The sequence below is a fragment of the Pleurodeles waltl genome, chromosome 2_1 (genome assembly GCF_031143425.1).
Source record: "Pleurodeles waltl isolate 20211129_DDA chromosome 2_1, aPleWal1.hap1.20221129, whole genome shotgun sequence".
Taxonomy (NCBI): domain Eukaryota; kingdom Metazoa; phylum Chordata; class Amphibia; order Caudata; family Salamandridae; genus Pleurodeles; species Pleurodeles waltl.
The window spans coordinates 382,616,547-382,640,843 of NC_090438.1; the positions used below are offsets into that span (position 1 = coordinate 382,616,547).

Sequence of the window (24,297 nt, forward strand, 5' to 3'; positions counted from 1 at the left end):
AAACATAAGGAAAAGGGCACCCGGATTTTCGAGGGAGAAGGAGCCTGCTGCCAGCGCTTCAAACCGCTGCAATTGCTGAATACCACGGTTGTCTAGCCTTGAGTCAAAAATGACCCTTTCTTTCATCACCTTACACTTCTTCTTTATGTTTTGAATGTTCTTTTTGTTTCATGCTAGCTCCCATTACCCGTGTTTGGTTCATCTCTTGCCCCTTCTTTCCCTGTTACATGCATTTCTCTCTCTTGTACTGGTTCAAAGCCTAACGATGAAAAGTAAGTCCCGGGCACAAAAAAATGAGTGCTAGTGCCTACAGCCCTCAACTACCGACACACAGTAAGCGCTGCTCACAGAAAGCATCTCAATCGATAGTTTGCTGAGTTACTACGTGTTAATCAGGAAAATCTTAAACATTTTTAAACTGAAAAAGGGAATAGAAAGGTGTCCTCAATACCTGGAGCGTTCGTGTCCTGGGTTTGGTCTGAAAATCCATGAACCATTCTTAAAAATAATTTGAATGTAAGTGGTAGAAAGGAAAAAAACACACACACTTACTTTCCCTCTCCAGCTCTCTCTCCCTCCTCCTTCTCTCTCCCCCCCCCCCCTTTTGATTGCAGCAAACGTTAGCTGTGCAAGAAATATAAAGTGTAGTTCCACTTTACCCAGCCAACATTCCCTGCTGCCGAATGCCCCTCTCAACATATACAGAACATTAGGCTGCAGTAGTCTACTTTTCTTCCGAGGCTACAATGGCATACAACTGGTGCTCCTCCAGAAGAACTGCAGAATTCAGAAGATGTCCTATCATCTCTGGGAGAGTGGCTATCATGCAGACACCTGTCCCCGTAACAGAGCAGTCCTTTAAGTCCTCTGCACATCACAAAATCTGGAAACTGGCACAACGTGGGGTGATGTTTATCTGTTATACACATTTTCCAGGAATGGTATGTGGATCTACTGTTTAATATTTCAGCACCAATTGGGTTGGCTCTGTCTCAAATGTAATTTTCTGGGGGTTCCTTCCACACAGCCTTTGCGCAGTGTGACAACACTCACAGCAGGTAGCAATGAGGCTGGTTCCATGCTGGAGTATTCCAAACAAGGGAAGCAGGAGATCTTTGCACCAGGCTGTCATCAACCTTCTGAAGGCAGTAATCAGGGACAGGGAAAGGGGCACAACCTAAAAGGTTCCTTGACTTGAAAACAAAAACTGCAGTCTCCTCTCTCTACTTTGCCATTAACCAATTGGCAGTACTCAGTAAGAACTAATCAACAGCCTTCTGCTAACAAAGGTCTCCTTCAATTTCTGAGAGTAACCCTTTCTCCAGTCTCCTTCTCTTCAATGTCGAGGCTGCACCCTCCCGCTACAGGAACGCAGTCAGTCCACTTACATTGTGTGGGGAAGCTGTCTCCACTCTCCATCCTGCGCCATGCTAAATGAAGGCCATCCAGAAAAGTTTCCACTGATTCTACTCCTCGTAATCTCACAGAACACAGTTGTACTACTATACATGTTTCACAAAATTGCTGTACATATGTGAACTCGACACACACAAAGAATGTCAGTACATTGGTCTCAGGTTTACTTAACATCAGAACTTTGAAAGAAAGAGATAAGTGGACCGCACTCTCCTTGACACAGAGAAAAAGTTCTGAGTACATCAATGTTTCACAAACCCCTTTATGTGTCTTTCATAAATCATGTACAATAGCCCTATCCCTGCCAGGAGGTAATGCTTTGTGTGTCCTTCCTGATCGGAGAACAGGTTCTAGAATGTGAATTGCCAGGGATAGTCCTAGACTTTTGTACATGTGCTGCATTAGTGTGGTGTCAGGGCAACACTAAAAGTCAGGATAGCATTTTAACATGCAGTCCGGAACTCGAGGCAGTTTCACAGGCAATCAGGCACTCAATGCAAAGGTACACAACTGTTTACCATGCAGGGGACATTCCCGTCCCAACGACAAATATGGTGGAGTGAGAGTACCACTGATTTACATCAGAGCTTCCGCTAAACAGTACATGAGGGCAAATAGACCTGCTGGCATCTTTATTTTTCCCTGGCAGTAATAAAGGCCCCAATATACCTGTGGCTAGCAACAGATAGAACAGCCTCATGAATCTTGTAGTATTCGTCAGTTTAAATGGGCAAAAGGATGTTTTAAAGCACAACTTTTGGGTTTAGCCCTCTCCACATAAAGCAATATAATGTTCATTTGATGATTATTCGGTAGACTGGTATCATCCATATACATCATCCTCCGCTTTATGTTCAAACTTCCTTGCTGCATTACTTTAGGTGACTCATAATTCCAAGAGTGCAAACCTGTTGTTTTGCTGATGCATCAGTTGATGGCTTGGTTTTGTTTTGTTTTGTTTGCACCAGAACATCTCAACCTATACACCTTTCTTTTTTACCCCTTTCAAAAAACCTGAATAACATACTATCCCCCTGTGTCTCATGATTTACGCCCTTATTCCTTCCCTTGCAGGAATGTGTCCTCATGAATAAATTGGGAGGATGAGTGGTGATTCTGAAGCATATCTGTTGCAAAGTATCCATTCTGAGATTCCCACACTCTTGCATTAATTTAAGACAATCATTAGAACAATAAGGTCTATTTATATCTATCATTAATCTGATAGTTTTCTTATGTAAAAACCATATCGGAGTAGCCCCATTGCCAATGAGAAAAATGAATGAAAAGGCACTTAGGGCTCATTCAGACATTGGCGGGCCTAGGACCGCTAATGCCGTGGTGGTGGTCGGACTGCCACACTCCAGGCGGTCTGACCACCACATTATGACCCTGGCTGTCGGACCACCAGGGGACCACCGTCCCCACCAGGAACATGGTACCCGACGGTCAGAGTTGTGCTCAGCCAAGGCAGTGCTGCACTGATTGCGAGTCCAGTTTCCACCAGACTTTTCATGGAGGGAACCCTGCCATAAAAAGGCTTGCAGAAACACAGTGCTAGGGGCCACAGGGTGTCCGCTGCACTGCCCATGACTATGTCATGGGCAGTTCATGGCCCCCCCTTGCCCAGCACCTTCAGAATGCACACTGTCTGAGATTGCAGACAATGCAAATTCCTAGGGTGCTGGTGTCCTATGGTATTGACCTCGGCTCCCTTAAGGCAACCAAAACCAATACCGTAGCACTGTTCCTGTCTGGCTGACTGGCGGGAATGTCATAATACGATATTCCCGCCAGTCAGCCCAGTGGGAACATCATAATACAAGGGGAGTGAGGCAGCTGGGTTTCCGGCCCCCTCATCCCCGCGAGTCTGATCATAATGAGCCCCTAAGTTTTCTTTATAACGGCTTGCTGAATATAAGGGAAAAGTTTAAAGCTGCAAATCATCAGATTTTCTTTAGACTTTACACTGTTTTGAATGAGAAATCAGACAAGAGTTAGAACGAGTCCTTCAAGAATGGAAAATCAAGTGTTTTTTGCAAATTTCGTTTGAAGATATCTCTCTTTTATAAGATGGTCTTGGAAATTTGCTATGATTTTATTATTCCTGCCTTGCGATCAACCCATGATGCACAATGGAAGGACAGATTACTCTCACTCTTCTCTCATAAAAAATATTCTGGAACTACATTTAGAGCCACATTTAGGAGAGGTTCTTTCTTGTTGCTGTCTTCACGTTGTTCAAGGTTGCATAGATTATTAACTCTGGAATGATTGTGACAATCCCATTGCTTGTATTGTGCAACTTAATGTTATCCAGCACTGAGCATTAAGTTATGGCACCCCTTTTAACTTCTTTTATATATTAATTCTATTTCACCAATTTGTGGATTTATATTGCTCTGTTTTTTTAACTCAGTTCTCGCTCAGATCCCAGAATAAAGACATGACCGGACTTTATTTTTAGTATTTTGTAACAAATAGATCCCATTCTGTCTTACTGTTTCCTTTTTAATTACAAGAACTCTCGTGTATAGAGTTCTATACTGGCCTTATCAGTTTATGGTCTAATTTAACACCTATATCTGCCTCTTAAACCTACTCATTTGACTACTGTAATGTTGACATCTATTTGTCCTTTCTCTGGATAAGGACTAAAGTCAACAGTTAACATATGTGTACATGGTGTATAATAGTTTTCAATACTGGATGATCGAGCCTAGGCTTGAACTTGAAATACACAGTGGTGGGTGGCAGAAATTAACTCTGCATCTCCTCATTCTGTGCCATTTACATGACTGTTGTCCTAATCCTTCTCATGGATTAAAAGCATATGAGCAATGATGAAACTTTCTTCTCTGATTAAATTGAAGCCAGTTTCAGCTGGTTACACCTAAAGATGCTACATAGAGTGCTACACTTTTTAGGCAATACGTCTAGGCTTATGTTATTGAATATACTAATTTATATGGATGTGCTACTGTTGTGTAGTAAATAACAGACTTCCAATTGAATTGAATAAAAAAGGAAATGCCTGCACCATTATATAGCCAGGCTGTGCCAAAACTCCAGAAAGTATAACAATGTAAAACCAGCAATGGATTCACTTCACTGGTTACTGGTAGAAGCAAGAACCACATTTTAAGTTATATGCATTGAACAATAGATTAGCAAAGGTTGAGGTACATCCAAAATCATGCCCCACGCTAATCCCAAAAAGGAATCTTCATTGAGCTACGTCATATTGGATTACTCAACAAACTTCCAAAAGGCAAACACTTGGAGCCAGAACACTAGGAGTTCAAGGACCAAAGTTGTGGAACACTCCAAAGGCGACCATGGGAAGAAAGACCAACTATTTATGCTTCAGGAAGCTTCTAAGAACAGAGCTTTACAAAACAATTGTCAGCTAGACCACAGAATTGATGAAAGCAAGTAAGGAATACCTGACATCAGCCAAGCCCTGCAGATGACTGGAATCCTGCTACTATATAATCTTGCACTTTTAGTGGGAAATGTACAACACTCTTAAGAGTCCATCAAGGGACATGCAGCAACACCTCAAAATAAATAAATACATTTATAACTATTGAACATTTCAGCTAATACTCAAACCACTTCTGTATTAATCAGAGAACATTTAAATAATAATAAAGCTCCAAAACACTGTTGTTTTGTAGAGGCTGACAGGAAAGCCATATTGTGTCTAAAGTCATAAAGCAAAAATAATGTTTTCATCAGCGAGGTCTTGCAGCTAAATCTGAAAGCTGGCAAGATATATATTGGACTAAAGATCCACATAAAACACAAATCCTGTTAAGCAGGGACTTTTTGTGAAAATTAGCCCATAGGCTGGAGCATTCTCTTTTGAAGGCCCAGACTTTTTTAGTGCTAAGGACTTCTAAAAACTCTTGTTAAATTTTGTTAGCTGTCGTAGTCACATGCTGCTCCAAAATAATTGTGTCTTTATATTTCTAGGAAAATAATCCTTGAACGGTAGAATGCCTGTTAAAAAAAAATCCATATACAATTTGTAGGTCTCATGTTTACATTTCAGACAGAATTCCCTCTTGGTGATTTTAAACCTACTCATCTCTGTTGTGCTATTTGCAATGGTAACATACACTTTTGAGTGTTTACACATGTAATTTGCTCTTGCATTTTTGAGTGTTCTTACTACTTTTGGCTATTCACAAAATGTGTTTGTAAAGTTTCTCAAAAGTGTAGACTTAGAAATGTGATTTACGGCTACCAAAAAATAAGCAGTGATAAGTCCAGTACCACATATGGGTAACCACTGATACTGGAACACCCTCTCATAGAAAATCATGGAAGTAGGGACTGAAACTAAACATATGAAATCATGTTAGAATATTTTTTTTTTTACATATTTCATATTGATATCGAATTCAAACATTTAATTTTATCAACCTATAATTACAATACGTTTAATCTTGAGATGTATTTTTTTTATACTGTAGGTCGGATTTTTTTTTTAATTTAAACTTTGAAGAAATGTGATTTCATTCAGAGTGTCCCTAGGGCAAAGTGTACGGAAAAGTAAATACGTTTATATAATTAAAAAAATATTAAAAATGTTTTCTGTAAAAAATTAATTTAAGTCAAGGTCATAAATGTAATTTAAACATATCAAAACAAAAGTTAAAATGGTACAGGACTACTAATGTAATTTTTAAGTTAAGCCTTAATAATATAAATATTTAAATGTATACAATGTATTTTAAGAAGTCTACATTAAAAAACGGATTCCCACTTAAAGTAAAAAAAAATATTATCCATCAATAATTATTTAGATTGATGTATAGAATTATTTAAAAGTGACTTAACTATATTTCAATAAAAAACGCACATTAATTTTCAATTTCAAAAATGGTTATACAATATTTTATAATCAAATAATAAATATGTTTTTTAGATTTCTTTTGTTAACATTAAGTTACATTCATTTAGATTTGCAACTATTTTTTGAGAATGTAATTTAATGTATCATTATTGCCAATTGAGTTTTATTTTAATTCCCTATCTACATTATTTTCTAGGGGCGACTGTTGCTTGCAGCATCAGTGTTTAGCTATGTTTGTGGTGGACGTACTGCAGCTCTGAGATCTTGTAATTTACTACTGTTTTGGGTCCTTTTTGTCTGTAGTAACTTTTAGAAGCTCAGTTTGTAAGTAGGGATGGGTTTATCATTTAGTGGGTGGGTGTATGACCATCCCTAAGGCCCTTCTTAATTCCCTCCTTTCTTCTCCCTAAACCCCTCCCATTAAATAGTAACTTTGCCCCTTTTTCAACCCATTCAACCCTGGAACCACCCACATTTACTACCAAGTAGTACATGTGTTAGGATCCCCACAAAGAAATGATAGGAGAGGTGGAGGAGGAGACTTACACTTCAAGGTTTGTGAGTAGAATTTGGTAGTACTTTAATTGCACTACTGTAGCACTACTAGATGTCTGACAAACAGCAACTTGTGAATAGGCCCAGGTGTGTTCAAATGCTGCAAGACCAACTAAGACTTTTATCTTTCTCAGGTTGCTTCATTGAGACCTATCAAGCTAGCTGAAACATGGCAAAAAGCTGTAACAGTTTCTGTAGAGAGACCAACAGCATTATACATAGTCGTTATCCCATTATTATTAATGTTTGCAGTATTAGGTTTAGAAATAGTAATACTGGTGCAAGTGCTAGTTTTGTAAGTCTGACTTTTATTATTTTCATCTTGTTCAGAAAATAAGACATGTTGTGTTGCCCCTGCCAATACAATGCAGGAAAAAACATGTCTTATTATTATTGTCTGACTTAATGGACTCGTGTCATCCACTTGTCATAGTGTGCATCATTGACATACAGATTATTACTAGATATTCTTTGTAGCCGGTCATTCGCACTCATGTTATCCATTTCAGAAGAACGATGTTTGAAGTTTATATTCCCTGATTAAAATTTTCCACGTCAATGTTTATAGTAGATCGTTTTATGACGAAAGCCAGAGCTACTAATTTGAAGAGAAGGTCTGATTACGAGCCGGGCAGAGAGGTATCTCCAGGTGAGATACCATTCCCCACAAAGACAAATAGCTCAGTGTTCCTGCACCTGAATTTCCCAGGCCAGGTTTTACAGGTCAGAACATCTAGCTGGTAAAATTGCATAAGGATCGAGCTGCACTTGCAGACGAGCTCCAGCCCATCTCGACCCCCTTTTGCGTGTGGAGGAACCAGGAACACACCTCTTTCCAGTCCACAGCCTGCGTGGTCCTCTAGCACTCCCACCTCCACCTGCCCCCAATCTCCGCTCAGTGATTAAACAAGATATTATCACTTGTCAACCGAACGTCGGGTACTGTTTGGAAATATCAAATGATGAGCATTTCCTTCTTGAATTTCAAAGTATTTTCCCAAACTAGACCCGCAATTTATTCAAACTGTGGAAGAATGAAAGAATAGGTTAACCTTCCTCTAAATTCAAACCTGCTTTATAGGCAGATTATAGAATAAAAATATCCACAGTGAAAAATTATTGTCTTGTATTGTACACAACATATTGAGAGTAAACCTATGTTTCTAAAGAGAAAACAGCTTTATGAATTAATAAGATTACGCATGTTTAGGAAAACACTGAAATTACCTTTTCAACAGTTGCCAGCCAGCCTCAAACTTATAAAAAAGCCTAAATATCTGAAACAAATACATCTTTTCATCAATCTTATCCCACAGAGCTGTACAGAACAGACTTCTTTTTTGTAACTAGGTGGGTAATGTCTGTGATTTACAGGGAACTTGTGTCTAGGCTGCATGCAGTTGCAGCTGTGTAATACTAAAACAGGAAGAAACAGTCCAGTGGGAAATCGGTGTCACAATCCTGCTTCATCCCAGAAAAAACAGGAATGTGAAGCACCTCAGTTTTCGTTCAAAGCAGGAAATTCGGCCTACAGGGCTTTTTTTGCCTTGTTTTACATACTTACCTATCGAGGTGAACATTCCTTTTGTCAGTGGTATATTATTAGATTGAAACCCGACCGGCCCTGCAGAGAAAATGAAAATTAAGTCCAGACGTATACAACTGTATTTTGTTGTTGGCCAAGTCTAAGCAACCACCATCATAAAAATTACCTTTGAGCTAACAAGCAAGCGATTCTCAGGTTGTTACGATTCTTACAGCATAGACATTTTCTATAATTTTACTATTCAAAAGTGCAACCTCCTGTAGCATTGCACAATTCCTTTAATAACACCAGAGGTGATATCATGAGAATCTGGTTTAGCTCAGACAGGAGTTTGGCGTCTTTTTCAGGGACTTGTACTGTGTAAGGGGCATGGATTTAACCCCAAATTACCTGAGATAGTACATGAGCTGCCGAATGTCTGCGTCAAATATGTGCGCTTTACACATTTTAATCGCATAATAAAAACAGTTCTTCATATGACCCTTGTACGTCTTACACATAAAAACACGCTCTAACAATAGCCTAATCCTCTCGTTTTTCTGAAAGAGAAGTGGTGGGGCCTAAAAGTTATTTCTAGAAACCAACTTGCAAGAAACTTTTGATAAAGCAATTACACTGAAATTGAGGTTATTAAAAAGGTAATGAAGTCCCCCTTGCCTGCTGGTCAGTGTGTGAACTCAAATTATACCCGTTGAGGTTAAGCAGGGAAAAGGCCACCTTACTACCCATACATTAAAAAAGAGCGGGGTGCTAAAGAAAAAAAACACACACCTTATAGCTGAGATCAGAATAAGTTAAACATCTTTGATGTCTCCACATAATACTATAAATAACTCTACACATCAAATTATTTTTTTGAATTATTGTCTACATTGTTTTACGGTATTCTTCATCTCATAAAAGGGTACACTAAATGAGACAACCTTAATCTCTCCATTTACCAATACAGAAATAGAGACACCTATTAACACTTTGTAACAGTTAGCAAGGCCCCAGTCCTGAAGGATTATAGTGGTAAGTGAAGTATGAAAACGTTCCCACAGTCAGCAAAAATGACACTAAGAGAATGCAAGCAAAGTATCTCGGTTTCGCCTTTCTTCAGCTGTGGTGTCATATGTCCATTAGGTGTTTATGTATTGCCATGCAACAAGACATTTTCTATGGTTGGATGATCTATCCAGAAAGGGTAAGACTTATGGATGCTAGTATACCAGCTAGCACCCCTATAGGAAGCCCCGCAGGAAGCTTCACTCCCAAATCCCAATGTCTGTTTAGTGACGTTGTATCGGACACTCAGAACATGCCAGGTGGTTCATTCGTGCATGCCCAATTGCTTACGTACTCCACCACTGCAGCTCTCTGAGATGGAGTAACCTTACACGGAGGTGTTTATGATATAAAAAATGACATTGTCCCCTGTAGAAAAGAAAAATAAATGACCTGTGTTAACCTGCCAGCCTTGGTGTGGTCTTCCACCAAACCTTCTGACTTTACCACTTCTATTTTTGCTGGCCTTAGGACTCTGCACATTGTACTACTGATATCCAGTGCTAAGGTACTTGTGCTCTTCCCCTTAAAACATGGTGGAATTGGTTTATACCCAATTGACATATCATTAAATGTATTTGTCAGTCCCTAGTATGGTGGTACTACATGACTCAATACTACTAGTGGACTCTTGCCTGGCTGAGAAGGACTAGACCTGACTCTCTAAACCCAGGACCCCAGAGTGACCGCAAGGGCTGGTTGGTTCCTGATCAGAAGCCTCAGGGGCATAACAGGCTTCCCACAACCTAAAACCAAGCACCTGAACTCTGCGAGATGTTCCCTGCCAAGTGGTGCCTCCCAATCCTGGAGCCTTGGAAGAGGACCTGTAGGTGTCCTGATAGGCCATTTGTTGACCCAGCAAAAACAACATATTGCTTCTGCTGCGTGGACTTTCCCACGTGTGGACTTTCCCACACATGGACTTTGCATTGCCCTCATAGTCCGCAGCCCCATCTGAACTGCCGCTGTGCAATCGCAAGCCACTCTTTAATGGCAGCTTCACGACAACGCAAAACTCTGTATGGCAAACCCTGCAGCCTCTTTGGAACTAGCCGGGGCACTAAACATCCTCAATGCTGGACTTCACATCGAAAGCCCCCTGCTTGGCTACCTCCTTGAGGATGATGAAGAACCTTGCATCACAGCAACGCAGCTTCACGGAACTGACACTGTGCGATGTATCTCCAACCAAGACCTCACATCCCCTCGGCAGCAGAATGCATCCCTGACGCGGGACTCCCCAACTCTTCGAAACCAGGATTTAAGTTACCCTTGTTCAGCTGACCAACCTGGGTCTCTGTAGTTGGCCCACTTTCCAACACAGTTGGCCTGAAATTGTGGCTTTGTCCCGGTTTAACACAACTAGATATCCACAGTCGGCGCTTTATGCTTTTTGATGGTATTATCACTTAAATCTTTAAAATTGCATACCTCTGATTGTACTGATTGGATTTTTGCTGTTTTGGTTTTACATTGTGTATTAAAATATACTTTATTATTCTAAATTGGTGGGGGATTTGTCTTGTGTTTTGCTTTAATTTTATTACTATTTGAAGGCTGCATAAATACTTTACATATTGCCTCTAAGTAAAGCCTGTCTGCTCTGTGCCAAGGCACCACAGGATTGAGCACAGGTTAATTTGGGATTTGCTTGTGGCTGTGTCCTGGCAAAGGCTTGTGGTTGCTGCTTAAGTAGGGTTTTACCCTCTCAACCACTAACCAAATTTCTTACAACCTGGAAAAATGCTGGTAAGCCTGTCTCTCACTAGCTCTGCCATTAAATGCAAAAAAAAAAAAAAGTAAAATTAGAAAACAATATCAAAAACACCTCAAAGAAAAAAAAAACCTTTGTAGTAGGGAGCAAAATCAAACGCAGGCTGCCTTACACATAATCACATGTGCCATGCTTGGCGATATCTCATAGGTTTTTCGTACCTGTGTGAATACAAATGTACCTTTGTCTTGCAGTAAACAGTAGACGGATGTGAGAATGTCAGTCAACAGGTTTCCTCCCATTTAAAGTCCTTGTGGATCTGGGCACTTTGCAGGACCATGTAACCTAATCTACCAATGATAACGGTTCTAGTAGTGGTCATTAACAACAATACCAAATCTCAAAAAGTGTAAGGTATACCTTATGATATCTAAAATCTGACCCAATTTAAGTAAGTAAATGGCCCCCTAGGTGATGGCAGAGAGGTCACAACCTTCCTAGCATCCTGGGCACATTTCACTCCACAGCTAGTCTGTTCTCACTTTCCAGTGAACTGAACCGGATCATTGTCTCCAACACAGCCACCCTTTGTTTTTATTTATAACAAGAGGTCCCACATATTAAAACTTTCAGGGTCTCTCTTAGTTATTTGTAGACAACACTTACACTAATCTACACACACAGCACTTTGACATACACTTCATCACAGCGTCTTATTTCAGAAGACCTCCAGCAAAGAGCCCCTACAAGGGCCCATTGGGCATGGCAGCGCCAGCCCAATGAGGAGCTGCCCAATGATGAAGCAAGACACCCATCTGGGTGTGTGAGGGCTCTTGCTTCTGTGCAATCAGATACCCCTGATCTGCTTGCTCAGACCTGTCCCAACCTACTGCCTGTTCTGTTTCCTTTTCTGATTCTTTTAGAAACTGTAGACTCCACGTGTATACTTGTAGATTTAGGGAGCTTGCATTCTGGATCTAGATGTGCTTCCAGTCCTCCCATTATTGTGTGCTGTTTTATGAATACATTAATTTTGCTTGATAATCTTTCAGAGGTTCTCACAATTGGAGGTCGATTGTTTATTGACTGGCTTCATTATAGTGTCGCTACATATGCATCAAAATTCAAGTCGGTGTTTTATGATGTGCACATAAGATTGCAAAGTTGGTGCTTGTTTTATCTGCATTTTTCTCTGATGTATGTTTATGTCGTGGGTAGCTGACAACAGTAACACTGACTTGACAGTACCAAAATATATGGCTTTTATGCCATGTTGTGAGCATGATGTTGACACAATTTTTTCTTGCATGTGAAGCATTACTATGACCATTTTTAGGTGAGGTTGAAATGAAAGTGTGGAGATATAGAGAATGTGGATGTCTGATGACAGCCCAAGTATGGGATATTGGAGGTGCGTTGAATGTTTTTATTGATTTTCAAAGAAGGTTAGACATCAATGTACACAGTAGAGCCATGATTCAGAATAATAACATTTCCACATTTTACATTTACAGATCGGATGGACTGTTCCACTCTGCACAACGTGTCACATATAACACAGGAAAGAGGAAAGGGGATGGGGAAGTTACGCAGGTATTGCAATGGTAAACAACAATTGTGGTTCGGCAGCTCAGCTTTGGGATTGATCAGTCATCGGGCTGCCTGTTTTGTTGTGTCTTATTGATCCTTCTCAAGGGGCACACCCTATCTCCGCAGCTGCACCACCTTGACACTCAACCTCATCAGCACTCACGCTAGGTATGCCTCTAAGGGAGACCATATATCTTTAGGGTGTGCGCACACCAGCATCAATTCCCAATAGTTATTTAATTGCTTCTGGCAGTAGGCTGTGTCCTTGAGCCAGTCGGCCAACCTTGCATAGTACGCTATCCCGAACGCATCACCACACAGTGCTTGGCAAGCAACAGCAGCAGTGCAGTCAGTTTACGTTCCTCCAGAGGTGCCTCCTTCATGCAATCTAAAAGCTCGACGCACCAGGAGCACTCCAGCACAGTTCCTGTGATCACTACCAGGGTCTCAAACACCACCTCCCAGAATAGATGCACTCCTGGGTAATAACCTGCAAGGTGTAAAAAGCCACCGCAGCAAGGTGTGCAGCACATGCAGTTCGCATTGGCTATCAGGCCTGTCCTGAGCAATCTCTCTGGTGTGCACTATAACCTATGCACAAGACATAGGGGGTCATTCTGACTCCCGCCGGGCGCGGTCACCGCGCGCCCGGCGGGAGCCGCCAAAATACCGTACCGCGGTCGGAAGACCGCGGCGGGTATTTTGAGTTTTCCCCTGGGCTGGCGGGCGGCCTTCAAAAGGCCGCCCGCCAGCCCAGGGGAAAACGACCTTCCCACCATGAAGCCGGCTCGTAATCGAGCCGGCGGAGTGGGAAGGTGCGACGGGTGCAACTGCACCCGTCGCGTATTTCACTGTCTGCTATGCAGACAGTGAAATACAAGCGGGGCCCTCTTACGGGGGCCCCTGCAGTGCCCATGCCATTGGCATGGGCACTGCAGGGGCCCCCAGGGGCCCCGCGACACCCCCTACCGCCATCCTGTTCCTGGCGGGCGAACCGCCAGGAACAGGATGGCGGTAGGGGGTGTCAGAATCCCCAAGGCGGCGCAGCAAGCTGCGCCGCCTTGGAGGATTCTGACGGGCAGCGGAAAACCGGCGGGAGACCGCCGGTTTTCCTGCACTGACCGCGGCCAAAGCGCCGCGGTCAGAATGCCCTGCGGGGCACCGCCGGTCTGTCGGCGGTGCTCCCGCCGACCCTGGCCCCGGCGGTCTGAGACCGCCGGGGTCAGAATGACCCCCATAGTCTGTAATTAGGAGAAAGTGCGCAGGCCTGGACACAGCAATAATGCCATTGGTCATCAGTGAGGTGGGCTTCAGCTCCGGGTCCCATGATCCTCTTCCAGCAGTTACCAGCAGCGGTGCAGTCTCCTGCATCCCTGCATATAGTCTTGGGATCAGTCTACGAGGTGAGGGGGATGTGATAACAATCTCAAGTACCTGAAATTCAGGTGGGGCCTCTATGAATGAGTCATGGATTTCCCTAATAGCTGCTCTTAGTTGATAATATGTGAAAATGTCTAGGGGGACCTGTCGGCATCCTGCAGTACCATCTGCAGAGCTTCAAATTTGCTTTCTGGGTAGACAGATCCAATTGATGTCATGTTGTGTAATCAGGTGTGAGTGCCTGTATCAATGGTAATAGGTAGCAAGGGGTGTCCTATGAGTGGCACTGATAAGGCAAACATATGTTCTAATTTAGCTAATCGTCTGAGCTCCCTACAGGCCAACACCATATATTCCACTGTATCAATCTGCACCCTCAAGCGTTTGGGGGTTTGGAAAAGTGCCATTGGTAGGGGGCATGGAGCAGGCAGATCATGCTTAGGGGCTCTATGGGGCTGAAATTGAGAGGGGTAGAGCTAATGGGGTGCAAAGTGCGCCTGAGCACTGTGGTAGTATGAATCCATCTCTGGTGTTGCCAACCCCCCGTTCAAAAGGAAGCATCAATATTTCCCAGGCAATCTGAGGTTGTCCTCCAGCTCATTTAGGGACACCATCAGTGACCTGATCTGCCTCCTAAAATAAAGTGGCAGTGGCAAGTTTATAAATAAGTGCAAGAATTTGGGAAGAATCACCATTTTTGCAATGGCCAACCTCCCCGTTAAAGATGGCAGAAGCCTCCACAGGCTCCCCAAATGGTCATCTAGCCACGTCATCATGCGTCCATAGTTACTCTTCCATAGTTCATCTATGTCTCTACTGAGCCATATCCCGAGGTATTTCACTAGGCCCTCTGCCCATTCGATTGGGGATTCAGAAGATAATTTTGTGGTCATGTCTGTGAAGGGGAACACAACAGATTTTGCCCAGTTTGTAGTAATTCCAGATAGTCCCCCGAATCTCGTAAATTTCCTAATCTGCAAAACCAAATTGATATGAGGGTCTCAAATGTATAGCATGACATTGTCAGCATACATGGAGTCACAGTCCTGCAGGGGGTGAATACAAGGCCAGGTTTTGCATCATGCTGGTGCATATGACCCGCAAGTGACTCCATGGCTATCGCAAACAAGATTAGGGATAGGGGCACCCCTGTCATGTCCCCCTTGTCACCACAAAGTGGGTCATGATCACCCCGTTCACACGTATGCAGGCCATCGATTGATTATAAAACAACCCGATTAATCATAAAAAATGAGCACTCACTCCCAATCGTGCCAGGAGTGTGAATAGATATGGCCACTCCAACGTGTCAACCACCTTAGTCCTTGTAGAATGCAGCCGTAAGATCATCCAACCCTGGTGCCTTATCAGTTGGCTTATGATTAATGATACAGACATCCTTCTTTACTGTAAAGGGTTAGTCGAGGTACCTCCTGTGGCCATTTTCTAGCCACAACAGCTGTATTGAGTCAAAGTAGTTTGCTAGATCAGAGGGTTGAGTTCCTTGCCGTTGCTAATCTAGTGTGGGGAAAAAAGTGATCATCTTCTCCTGCACCGCCTCAGTGCAGATACGCACCTGATGCTGTTCATTGTGTAACTCTACAATGTAGTTACAACCCCGGGTTTCTAAAGCATCTGTCCCAGAATTTTGCCTGCTCTGTCTCCCTCCCCATATCGCTGCACATGGGTTTCCTTACTCAGGTAATGTGTTTCCCTCTTCGATTCCTCTTCAAATTCTGCCAGTTTGCCATATATGGTGGCTAACATGGTTACGCTGCCCTCTCTGAAAAGTAATGGAGTTCAAATTCTCCTATTTCCTTTTTCAACCTTGCCATCTCCCCCCACAGCACACGGAGTACACTGGGCTGGATATCAATACAGTTGCCATGTACTACCACCTTAAATGCCTTCCAGAGTGGGGAGAGCGTCATCTCTGGTTCATCATTATGCTGATAGTATTCCGCTATTGCAGTCCTAATTTCTTCCCTGAACACTTGGTTGCGCAAGGCCCTAGGTGGGGTTCTCCAAGCGAATGCGATCGAGGGGCTGTCTGGCATCACCAACTCAAGCAGGACAGGGGCATGGTTGGACAATGTCCGAGTGTTGGAAAGTGGATTACTTTTAAGGGCAGGTAAGTATCTACACTTAGCAACAGGCCACTAACCTCCGCTTAGGTCCAGTTAGGTCTCAATAAATTAAACCCAGCTCAACCCTTGGTAGCTTGGCAATGAGTGACAAAGCTTAACTTAGGAGATAACTGTGTAAAGCATTTAAAAATCACAAAACAGTTAAAAAATAAAACACAAAACACAATAAAAATCCAACACCAATTTACAAAAATAGATTATATTTTTATCTTTAAAATGGCACCAAAACAATTAAAATCGGATAAGGGGAACCGGAGATATTAATTTTTAAAGAATTAGGGCCGCATTATGACATTGGCGGCAAATGCCACCTTCTGCCACGGCATTGGCCGCCAACATACCGTGGATACCGACCGTCCATCGCATTATGACCGTAGCCGGAATTCAACCTGATGCGGCCTGGCGATGTTTTGCTGGCGGGTGCTGTGCTTCCCATCTCAGGCCAGAGGACCCCCTGCAAGCAGGTAAGTCGGGTTCTCCGACAGGAGAGGGGGTAAGGAGGCATTGTGTGCATGTGTAGGGGTGTGTGTAACTGTGTTTGAATGCGTGCATGCGTGTGTAATGCATGTGTGCATGTGTGGGTGTGTGAGTACGTGCATGTTGTGTCTTGTGATTGCGTGTGTGCCTGTATGTATGTTTGTGAGTGTTCCTGTGAGTGTGTATTAATGTACGCATGCGTGGGTGAATGTGTGTATGCGTGTGTGTATGGGTGTGTATGTATGTGTGTGTATGTGTGTATATGTGTGGGGGCAGGGAAGGACTCTGGGGAGGGGGTTGGGGGAGAACCATATCAGTGCCAGGGAAGGAATTCCCTGGCACTGATAGTGCCTACCGCCATGGTTTCCATGGCAGTACAGAAACTACGGAAACCATGGCGGTGGGTGGGGTCAAAATGCCATGGGTGGCCTATTGACGGCCGCCGGGCTGGAGACTGTAGTCTCCAGCCCCGCCGTCATTACCGCCGTGGCAGTCGATGTGCTGACTTGGTGGTTTGGCTTTGGCCAAACCACCAATGTCATAATAGTGGAGGTATGTACCACCAGCCTGTTGGCAGTACTACCTCCACTATTGCACCGACTGCCGGGGTCATAATGACTCCCTTAATATTTTCTAGCACATAGAAGCAACTAGCGCTCAAAGGCTTAAAATGGGTCACCCTGGAAAGGGATCATGTCCAGAGTTCAGGCCACCCATGAGGGAACACTGTTACACTTACTTTCAGAAGTGTTTCTTGATTCAGGAAAGTGGTCCACAGCACCAGCCAAGGGTTCAGAGGCTCTTTTTTGCCTTTTGGGGTCTGGGACTGCAACTCCCACAATGCACCTCTTCAATTTATGAAGTTGCTCCAAACATCTTCAAACTTCTGGATTTTCTTCCAGGAGTCCTTTTTGGATCCTTGAAGTGTCCACAACTTGATCCAAGGTTCCAGAAGCTCTGAGTTGCTCCTTGGGAGTTGGGACTACAATTCCCAGAATCCTGAAATGGCCACTGGACGCTGGTCAGCTGGGCTCTACTTGCAAGACTTGATGCAGGGGACTCTGGGCAGCTCCTTTGTACCTGTAACTAACAGGGAGTCCCTTCTTGAAGCAGTAGAAGACAGGCAAAGTCCTTTTAGTGGGTGAAGCCCAAGTGTGCAGCTGGTGCAGTCCTTCGAAGCGCATTGTCCAGATGCAAGTCGAGGACCAGCAGGGCAGTCCTTCTTCTTCTTTGTCTTGTTCTTTGTAGGGATCTAAGGTGATGGTGCAGCTTTGCCATATTTATCCTTGCTCCTGGATGAAAAACAGGGGGGTTCTGGGTATCCAATCCCAGGCAGGCTCCTTCCCCCTTTCATGGCCACTTCCTGGGAAGTGTGGCAAAAATCAATCCACGGAGCAACATTCCTCAAAAAATCCAACATGGCTCAAAATTATTTTTGAAGGTTAGATTTGGCTGAGCCCACCCACTGGTGTGGCTACAAATACTAAACGCACCCCTCTCCTACCCTCTCCTAATCTAATCAAGAGGGCACCTAATTGGGGTTGCAGGATGTGAGGGAGATGCTGGGCTGCTCCAAATGTCCTTTGCTGCCTTTGAAGACCAGTTTGGCGCCTTCCCCCTTCCTACTGCCACATCTGCTAAGGCAGATCTTCTTCCCCAGGCACATCCTTTGTGTTAAGCTCGGGCCACTTCACACCTCATCTAGGCAGCCTGGTAAGGCTGCCAGAGGCTGGCCAATCAGAGAAGGACACTACAGAGCTGAAGTTGACAACTTTCAGGTAGAGTTTTAAAACTCTTTACCTGAACTAGTTATATTAAATCCAACAATTGTAAGTTGTGGGATTTATTATACCAATTAATTTGATGCCAAACTCAAGGAATCTGACAATTAAAGGGACCATTTTAGCCTATGGAGGCCATTCACTACAGTGAAGGAAAAACTAATTTGGCTATTTTACCTCACCAGGGCTTATACAACAGTTTTATAAGGCCCCTGTTTATAGCTACAAGGCACCCAAACCTAGGGGCACATAGGGCACACCTTAGGGGTGACGTATGTAAAAATAAGGTGGTTTAAGACTTTGAAAGTACTTTTAATTCCAAAGTCGAACTTGCGTATAACTTTTGTTTAAAAACAGCCAGCAAGGCAGGCCTGCCTTTAAAACGACACTGGGCACCTCAGCAGTGCACCTATGGGTGCACCACCTATGCTGGGGTCCCTAAACCTACATACCCTACCATATACTAGGGACCTATACGTAGGTTGACGTAGCAAATTATAATTAGCCTAAGTTGCATACTCATTTTACACAGAGCACAGGGCCTGGGACTGGTTAGCAATACCTGGGGCACCATCAGAGTCAGGAAAACAACAGCAGGTAGGCAAATTGTGTAATCCACAGTCAACATCACACAATGTTAACCAGTAGTCTATGCGGGAACACGTGGTGTGCGCTGCTGATATACATGTGCCTTTAGAAGCATTTGGGTGTCATGAGCGCCAGATGTCAGTCATCTCAGAGTCATCTATAATCATGCACAGCTGGGCCACTGCTTGCAGGTGCCTATTATCACTTGACCTAGCCACATTCTAGTCTAGGACAACATTGAAATCTCCGACCCATCTAATTGCGCCAAGGCCCAAAGAGTTAGCAAATCGCCACACATCTGCGAAGAACTGGGGATAATCAGCATTACATCTGTACACTGCAATAAAGTTAATCGGGTAGCCGTGCAGGATGCCAGAGAGCAGCACATAGCGTCCCTGTGGATCTCGCACTCCCTGACTAGTGTGCCGCAGTAATCCTTATGGATGAGTTGGCCACACCACCTGCATAATTACAATAGCATGCTGCATGTTTTTTATGCATCCAGCCCGCCCGCAAATGTGTCTTTGTACTCTCCATAAGATGGAGCTCCCGTAGAAAACAAACATCTATCGAGTGGTGCTGCGGATAGGCCAGGAAGTGCTGTGCCTTACGCAGATCATTAAGACCACGTACATTCCAAGTAAGGATCTTAACTGAGTTCAGGTATGAGGTAGAGCTTACCAGGAAGATCGTGCTTGGGATTCATTAGCCATGCGGACCTGCCATCTAGAGCTTGGCGCCGAACAATACATGTAAGGCCTATACATACTGAGTAGTTAGAGGAAATGGGACTGCAAAACCAAAGGGTAAACAACCTACTTTAAACAGCATGAACCCGAATACCTTCCCCCTACTTCCCACTTTAGCTCCCCAAACAGGCCAAATTTGGTCACCCCTCCCTTTCGGCAAACCCCAACAGTGTGATAATGAACATCACCAGGGACCCATCCCATGAGGGCAAACTAGAGGTCTGGTAAACTCCCAGCTACAGTGAGCTGGGTGGCCAGAGGGAACCATGCACAGGGGGTGTAAATGTAGAAGTCATAGCAAACAGGAGATTTAGGGGGACAGTCATCAATGCATACTCCTGCACATCCTCCTCTGATGAAAGTGCAGCATTGTCCACCGATGTACTCTCTAACCATCAACATCTTAAGAGGAGTGCGGATCATTCTGTACCTCACCCATTCGGGCACTTCTCCTCGTAGGGGGTGACCTTGCTCCACGTAGTCACATCCAGGGTAGGAGCAACAGCTCTCAACCACACAGGGCTAAGCCAATGAAATGAAGCATGAAACCTCACAGTGGCACCCATGGGTCCCAATACAGCCTTTCAGGGTGCTGCCCAACAGCCCCCCGCCATCCTCAGGAAGCCTACCCGAGAGCAGGAGCTTATCTCATGCAATCTGCTGCCATCACTAGGGTCCCACCACTCCCTATCAATCAGTCCACAAGGGATGAGTAGACCAACAGTGCTAGCACTGAGCTCAACTTCAAATCAGCAACACAAAATGTTTCCTTCTCCAGTTCTGACGTGCTCTGCAGACAGAGATGAGTGCCACTCTAGGTATTCTGCACCGTCTCACCCCAACTCCCCGGGGGCAAGAGCAGGCCAGGGATCCACACAGCAATGCAGTATTGAGCTATTTGCACATAATGCACCAGGTAGCCTGTGTCACCCCTTCTGGCTTTCAATTTGGGATGGCAGTGATCCACCCACAGGGCCACTGCACAGCAGGCCCTACTTCCTGGGTAATCCTATATGATCTCCACTACAATGAAATGGCAATAGCCCCGTTGTTAAAATATCCCCAGACAGACCACTCACATCCTCTTTACCACTGTGCCAGTATACAATATGCCTCCTCAGCAGTATGTCCAGCCTCGCACTTGTCTTCCCTATGCTCTGCCTCAGCCCAGCCCGCCCCCCTGGTGCCCACCACCAGCCCTGCCATCTATCAGACAGGGGTGCCGGGAGCCAGTGCGACATCTACCCAGGCACATGTGCCCACCGTTGGTGCTTAACCACAATCAGCTGGGGAACTGATGTCACTGCCGCTATCATACTATCAGGTCTGGCTGTGGTACCACCTAGCCTCACTCTCACAATCAATGCCTGCCGCGTGGTCCATTGCCCAGCCTTTTCTCGCAATGTGCTGAACAACTCCTGCATGGCTCAATCAGGGCCAAATTAAGTTTGCCTGTGCCACAGGGTGTCATGAGCACAGTCCAGGGTTTTTGCCCCAGGATGCCCCCTTATTCGTAGGATAAATGATAAATTTGTGCTCTGGTCAGCAGGACCACACTAATTTGTTGCCATCTTGCCGTTCGGGCTTTCTAGCACCCCGGAGGTGTATTGAATGTTTGTGGTAAGTACTAACTATAATGTACTGATTGGGAAGATGTGCAGTGAATTCGGGTTTTGGCTGGAATGTGCATGCTAAAAATAGGTATTCTGTAGACCAACTATAATGTGCATGTGTGAGTCGTCAGTTCTGTACAAAAGAAACAGGTGAGCATGGCCAGAGAAAAATATGTAACATTGATGATTTGGAATCACTACCAACACCAATTGATACAAACCAAGTTCACAGATGGCATTGAGAGCTGACCATGATTTGAGGGAGAATTCGCAAAGAGAAGCAATGGAAGGGTAAGTGGAAACTATATCACAAACAATTTTCCTCTGTCTATCCTCCGTACATTTTCCCTGCCAGATGAGGGCTACCAATCGTACTGGTGGGGGAGTTCTGATCATGCCCCTATTTTGGTTCCAGCGAAATCTTGAGCCCACCCACTTTGCTTTTGCTGAAAACCCATGTAGAAAGAGCTTAGGAAACCATCTGTAAACAGTCAACACTTCGAGACAAAGAGTAGGCAAACAGGGACATGAAAACCTTGATTTCACAAGACTTCCGACTGCTCACCACCCTCTTGGGTAAAGCTTCGGGTAAAGGTGAGAGAATGGGTGAGAAGAAGAGTAAGAGTGACTGTTGGGAATCAGATTATTGTTAGATTTACCATTAGGGTTTGCATTAGGTGTTGGATTTGAGCTAGAATTAGGATTCGGTTTTGTATAAGGAATAGGGAAAGTGATGGGGTATGTGATTGGATCAGCAGTAAGGTAAGTGGTTCAGATACTTCACACCATGAGGAAAGTCATGGAATAATGTTGGTGTTAGGCAGGGGGCAAGTGATTACCTTTACTGAGAAAGTTAATTATTTGAAGGATGGAAATAGTTTCTAACATTTTGCTGAAAATGCTCAGTGTGACTAGCCTCTTTGGATCACGACTAATGGATGAGTGCTACAACATCTGTAGCATTATACTCCTAATTCATACCAATAAAAACTGTCTTTTGCAAGTAAATAACATGTGAATGGAGGTAAAAGATCTAGAGTATAATGTTCAAACGTGAAGACAAAGGTGACATGATATACTCAGTTTCTCCAGAGAAGATAACAGCATTACATCATTGCGCTTCCTCTTTTTTGTGGCTGACACCTGCAGGATTAAGGGCCATATGTACAAACACTTTTTCCCATAGACACAGAATGGGTAAAAACCTTTGCTACATCTGGCCCTTATTCCGGTAATTTAGAGTTGTATAGACAAATTCTCTTTGACAATGTGATGTTATTGTATTTGTTAGCAAAACGTGGAAGGCAATAGGTTTAATTTTATATAGTAATTATTTCACTAACATGGGGTATGATTATTAAGGATATGCACTCTTTAGCCTCACAGCCCTCATGATATAATTATAAATTAGTATACTAGATTATTAACAATCCTTACGGAAGCCAAAGGTATTATTAACATAAGGGAAGATTTGTATGGTAAATAGTGGAACTCTCCGTGTAATAGTCATAAGGTAGAGAGATAGGCCACTAAGTCCCCCAATAATTTAAACACTTTATTACTAAGTACAGACCATTTGAAAGAATTCATTTCGTAATGTGAGTATAAATTTCACAACCGTCTTGGGTAATTATAGTGGTGCTGAGATGGCGTACCTATCTTTGATTATAAGGAGTCTACCATTATTAATTGGATGACACATCATGCATAATCCATCTCTATTTACCTCCACTCATTACTTTCACTCATGTGTCCCATATAATAGTAGGTTTATTTTATATTCCAAAATTTTATAAAATCGTAGTGTAGCATGCAGTATTAATGGTTGCAAGTATTTGTAGTCTGTGTATAGTTACTAATGATGAGACAATTCAGATTATAACCTTCAAGATTCTATTCTGCTCCGAAAGCAAAGATAATAAACTAACATGAAAACCACTCACATCTACATTGTAATTAAACATAACTCCAAGTAAAGGCAGCGTAAATAAGGATATGTAGAATGTGCTTAATAATGAACTATAGTTTCGAATTTAAGTTACGGTAGTTGAAGGCTATGGTTCCTTTTAGCAACAGAAGTAAGGTCTGAGCAAATATTTACTAAGCAAGTATTGATTTTTAGATGTAAAGAGATTATTTTGCTTAACTGCAAAAACTGCTCCAATTACTTCACTGTATATAAGCTGCATAATTAAATTAAATTAACATACACTCATGGACTGACAGGAAATTTCCAATTCCATGGCCAGTTCCATGGCCGTAGTTTAGTCCAACACTCCACAAAGGTCTTCGGGCAAAGGCCTCCAAGTTTCTTCCTGTAACCAGAAGCAAAATGAAAAATTAGTGCAATAACCATCACCTGACATGTAATGGCAACAATTTCTTTCACATTACAAAAATAAAAATAAAGTTATATTTAGTTGATTAAAGAAGATGATTTCCTGGGCCAGAGACAACCGCCGAAGATGGCGGTCGAGTAACGGGAGAGCTCCGGCCCGACCTGCCGAGATCCTGACTTGGAAAAGCCCCAGCTGGGAGCCGGGGGCCATGGTTCGGACCTCCCCAGCTCAGTTGGGAGCAAGGCTCCTGGGGGGGTCCACATTGCCTCGGGCGTGCCCCTGACGGTCAGGTGTGCGCCAGGTGCTCAGCTGACTCTGGCGAGGAGAAGTCTTTAAGATGGCAGCCGCGCGGGGTGGAATCAACCGTGTGCCGCAAAGATGGTGAGTCAGCGGGCGGGAGGAACTGGACCCCCACCGCCGGAGAGGTTGGACAAAGGGGCAGCCCGCGGCAGGAAGGAGAGAGGTAGCGGGCACCCACAGTTCAGCCGAGG

The 24,297-nt window shown here is 43.7% G+C and overlaps 1 protein-coding gene across 2 annotated transcripts in view; it reads right to left on the reverse strand.

The window, feature by feature from the left end:
- The window catches only part of XPNPEP2 (X-prolyl aminopeptidase 2), a 327,597-nt gene that overhangs the window by 16,087 nt on the left and 287,213 nt on the right, over positions 1–24,297 (reverse strand). For both annotated transcript variants that reach the window (XM_069212951.1, XM_069212960.1), the window contains exons 18-19: positions 23,678–23,782; positions 8,400–8,459 (exon numbers count right to left, since the gene is read on the reverse strand). In XM_069212951.1, the coding sequence (XP_069069052.1) occupies positions 8,400–8,459; positions 23,678–23,782 (165 nt within the window). The remainder of the gene's footprint in view (positions 1–8,399; positions 8,460–23,677; positions 23,783–24,297) is intronic.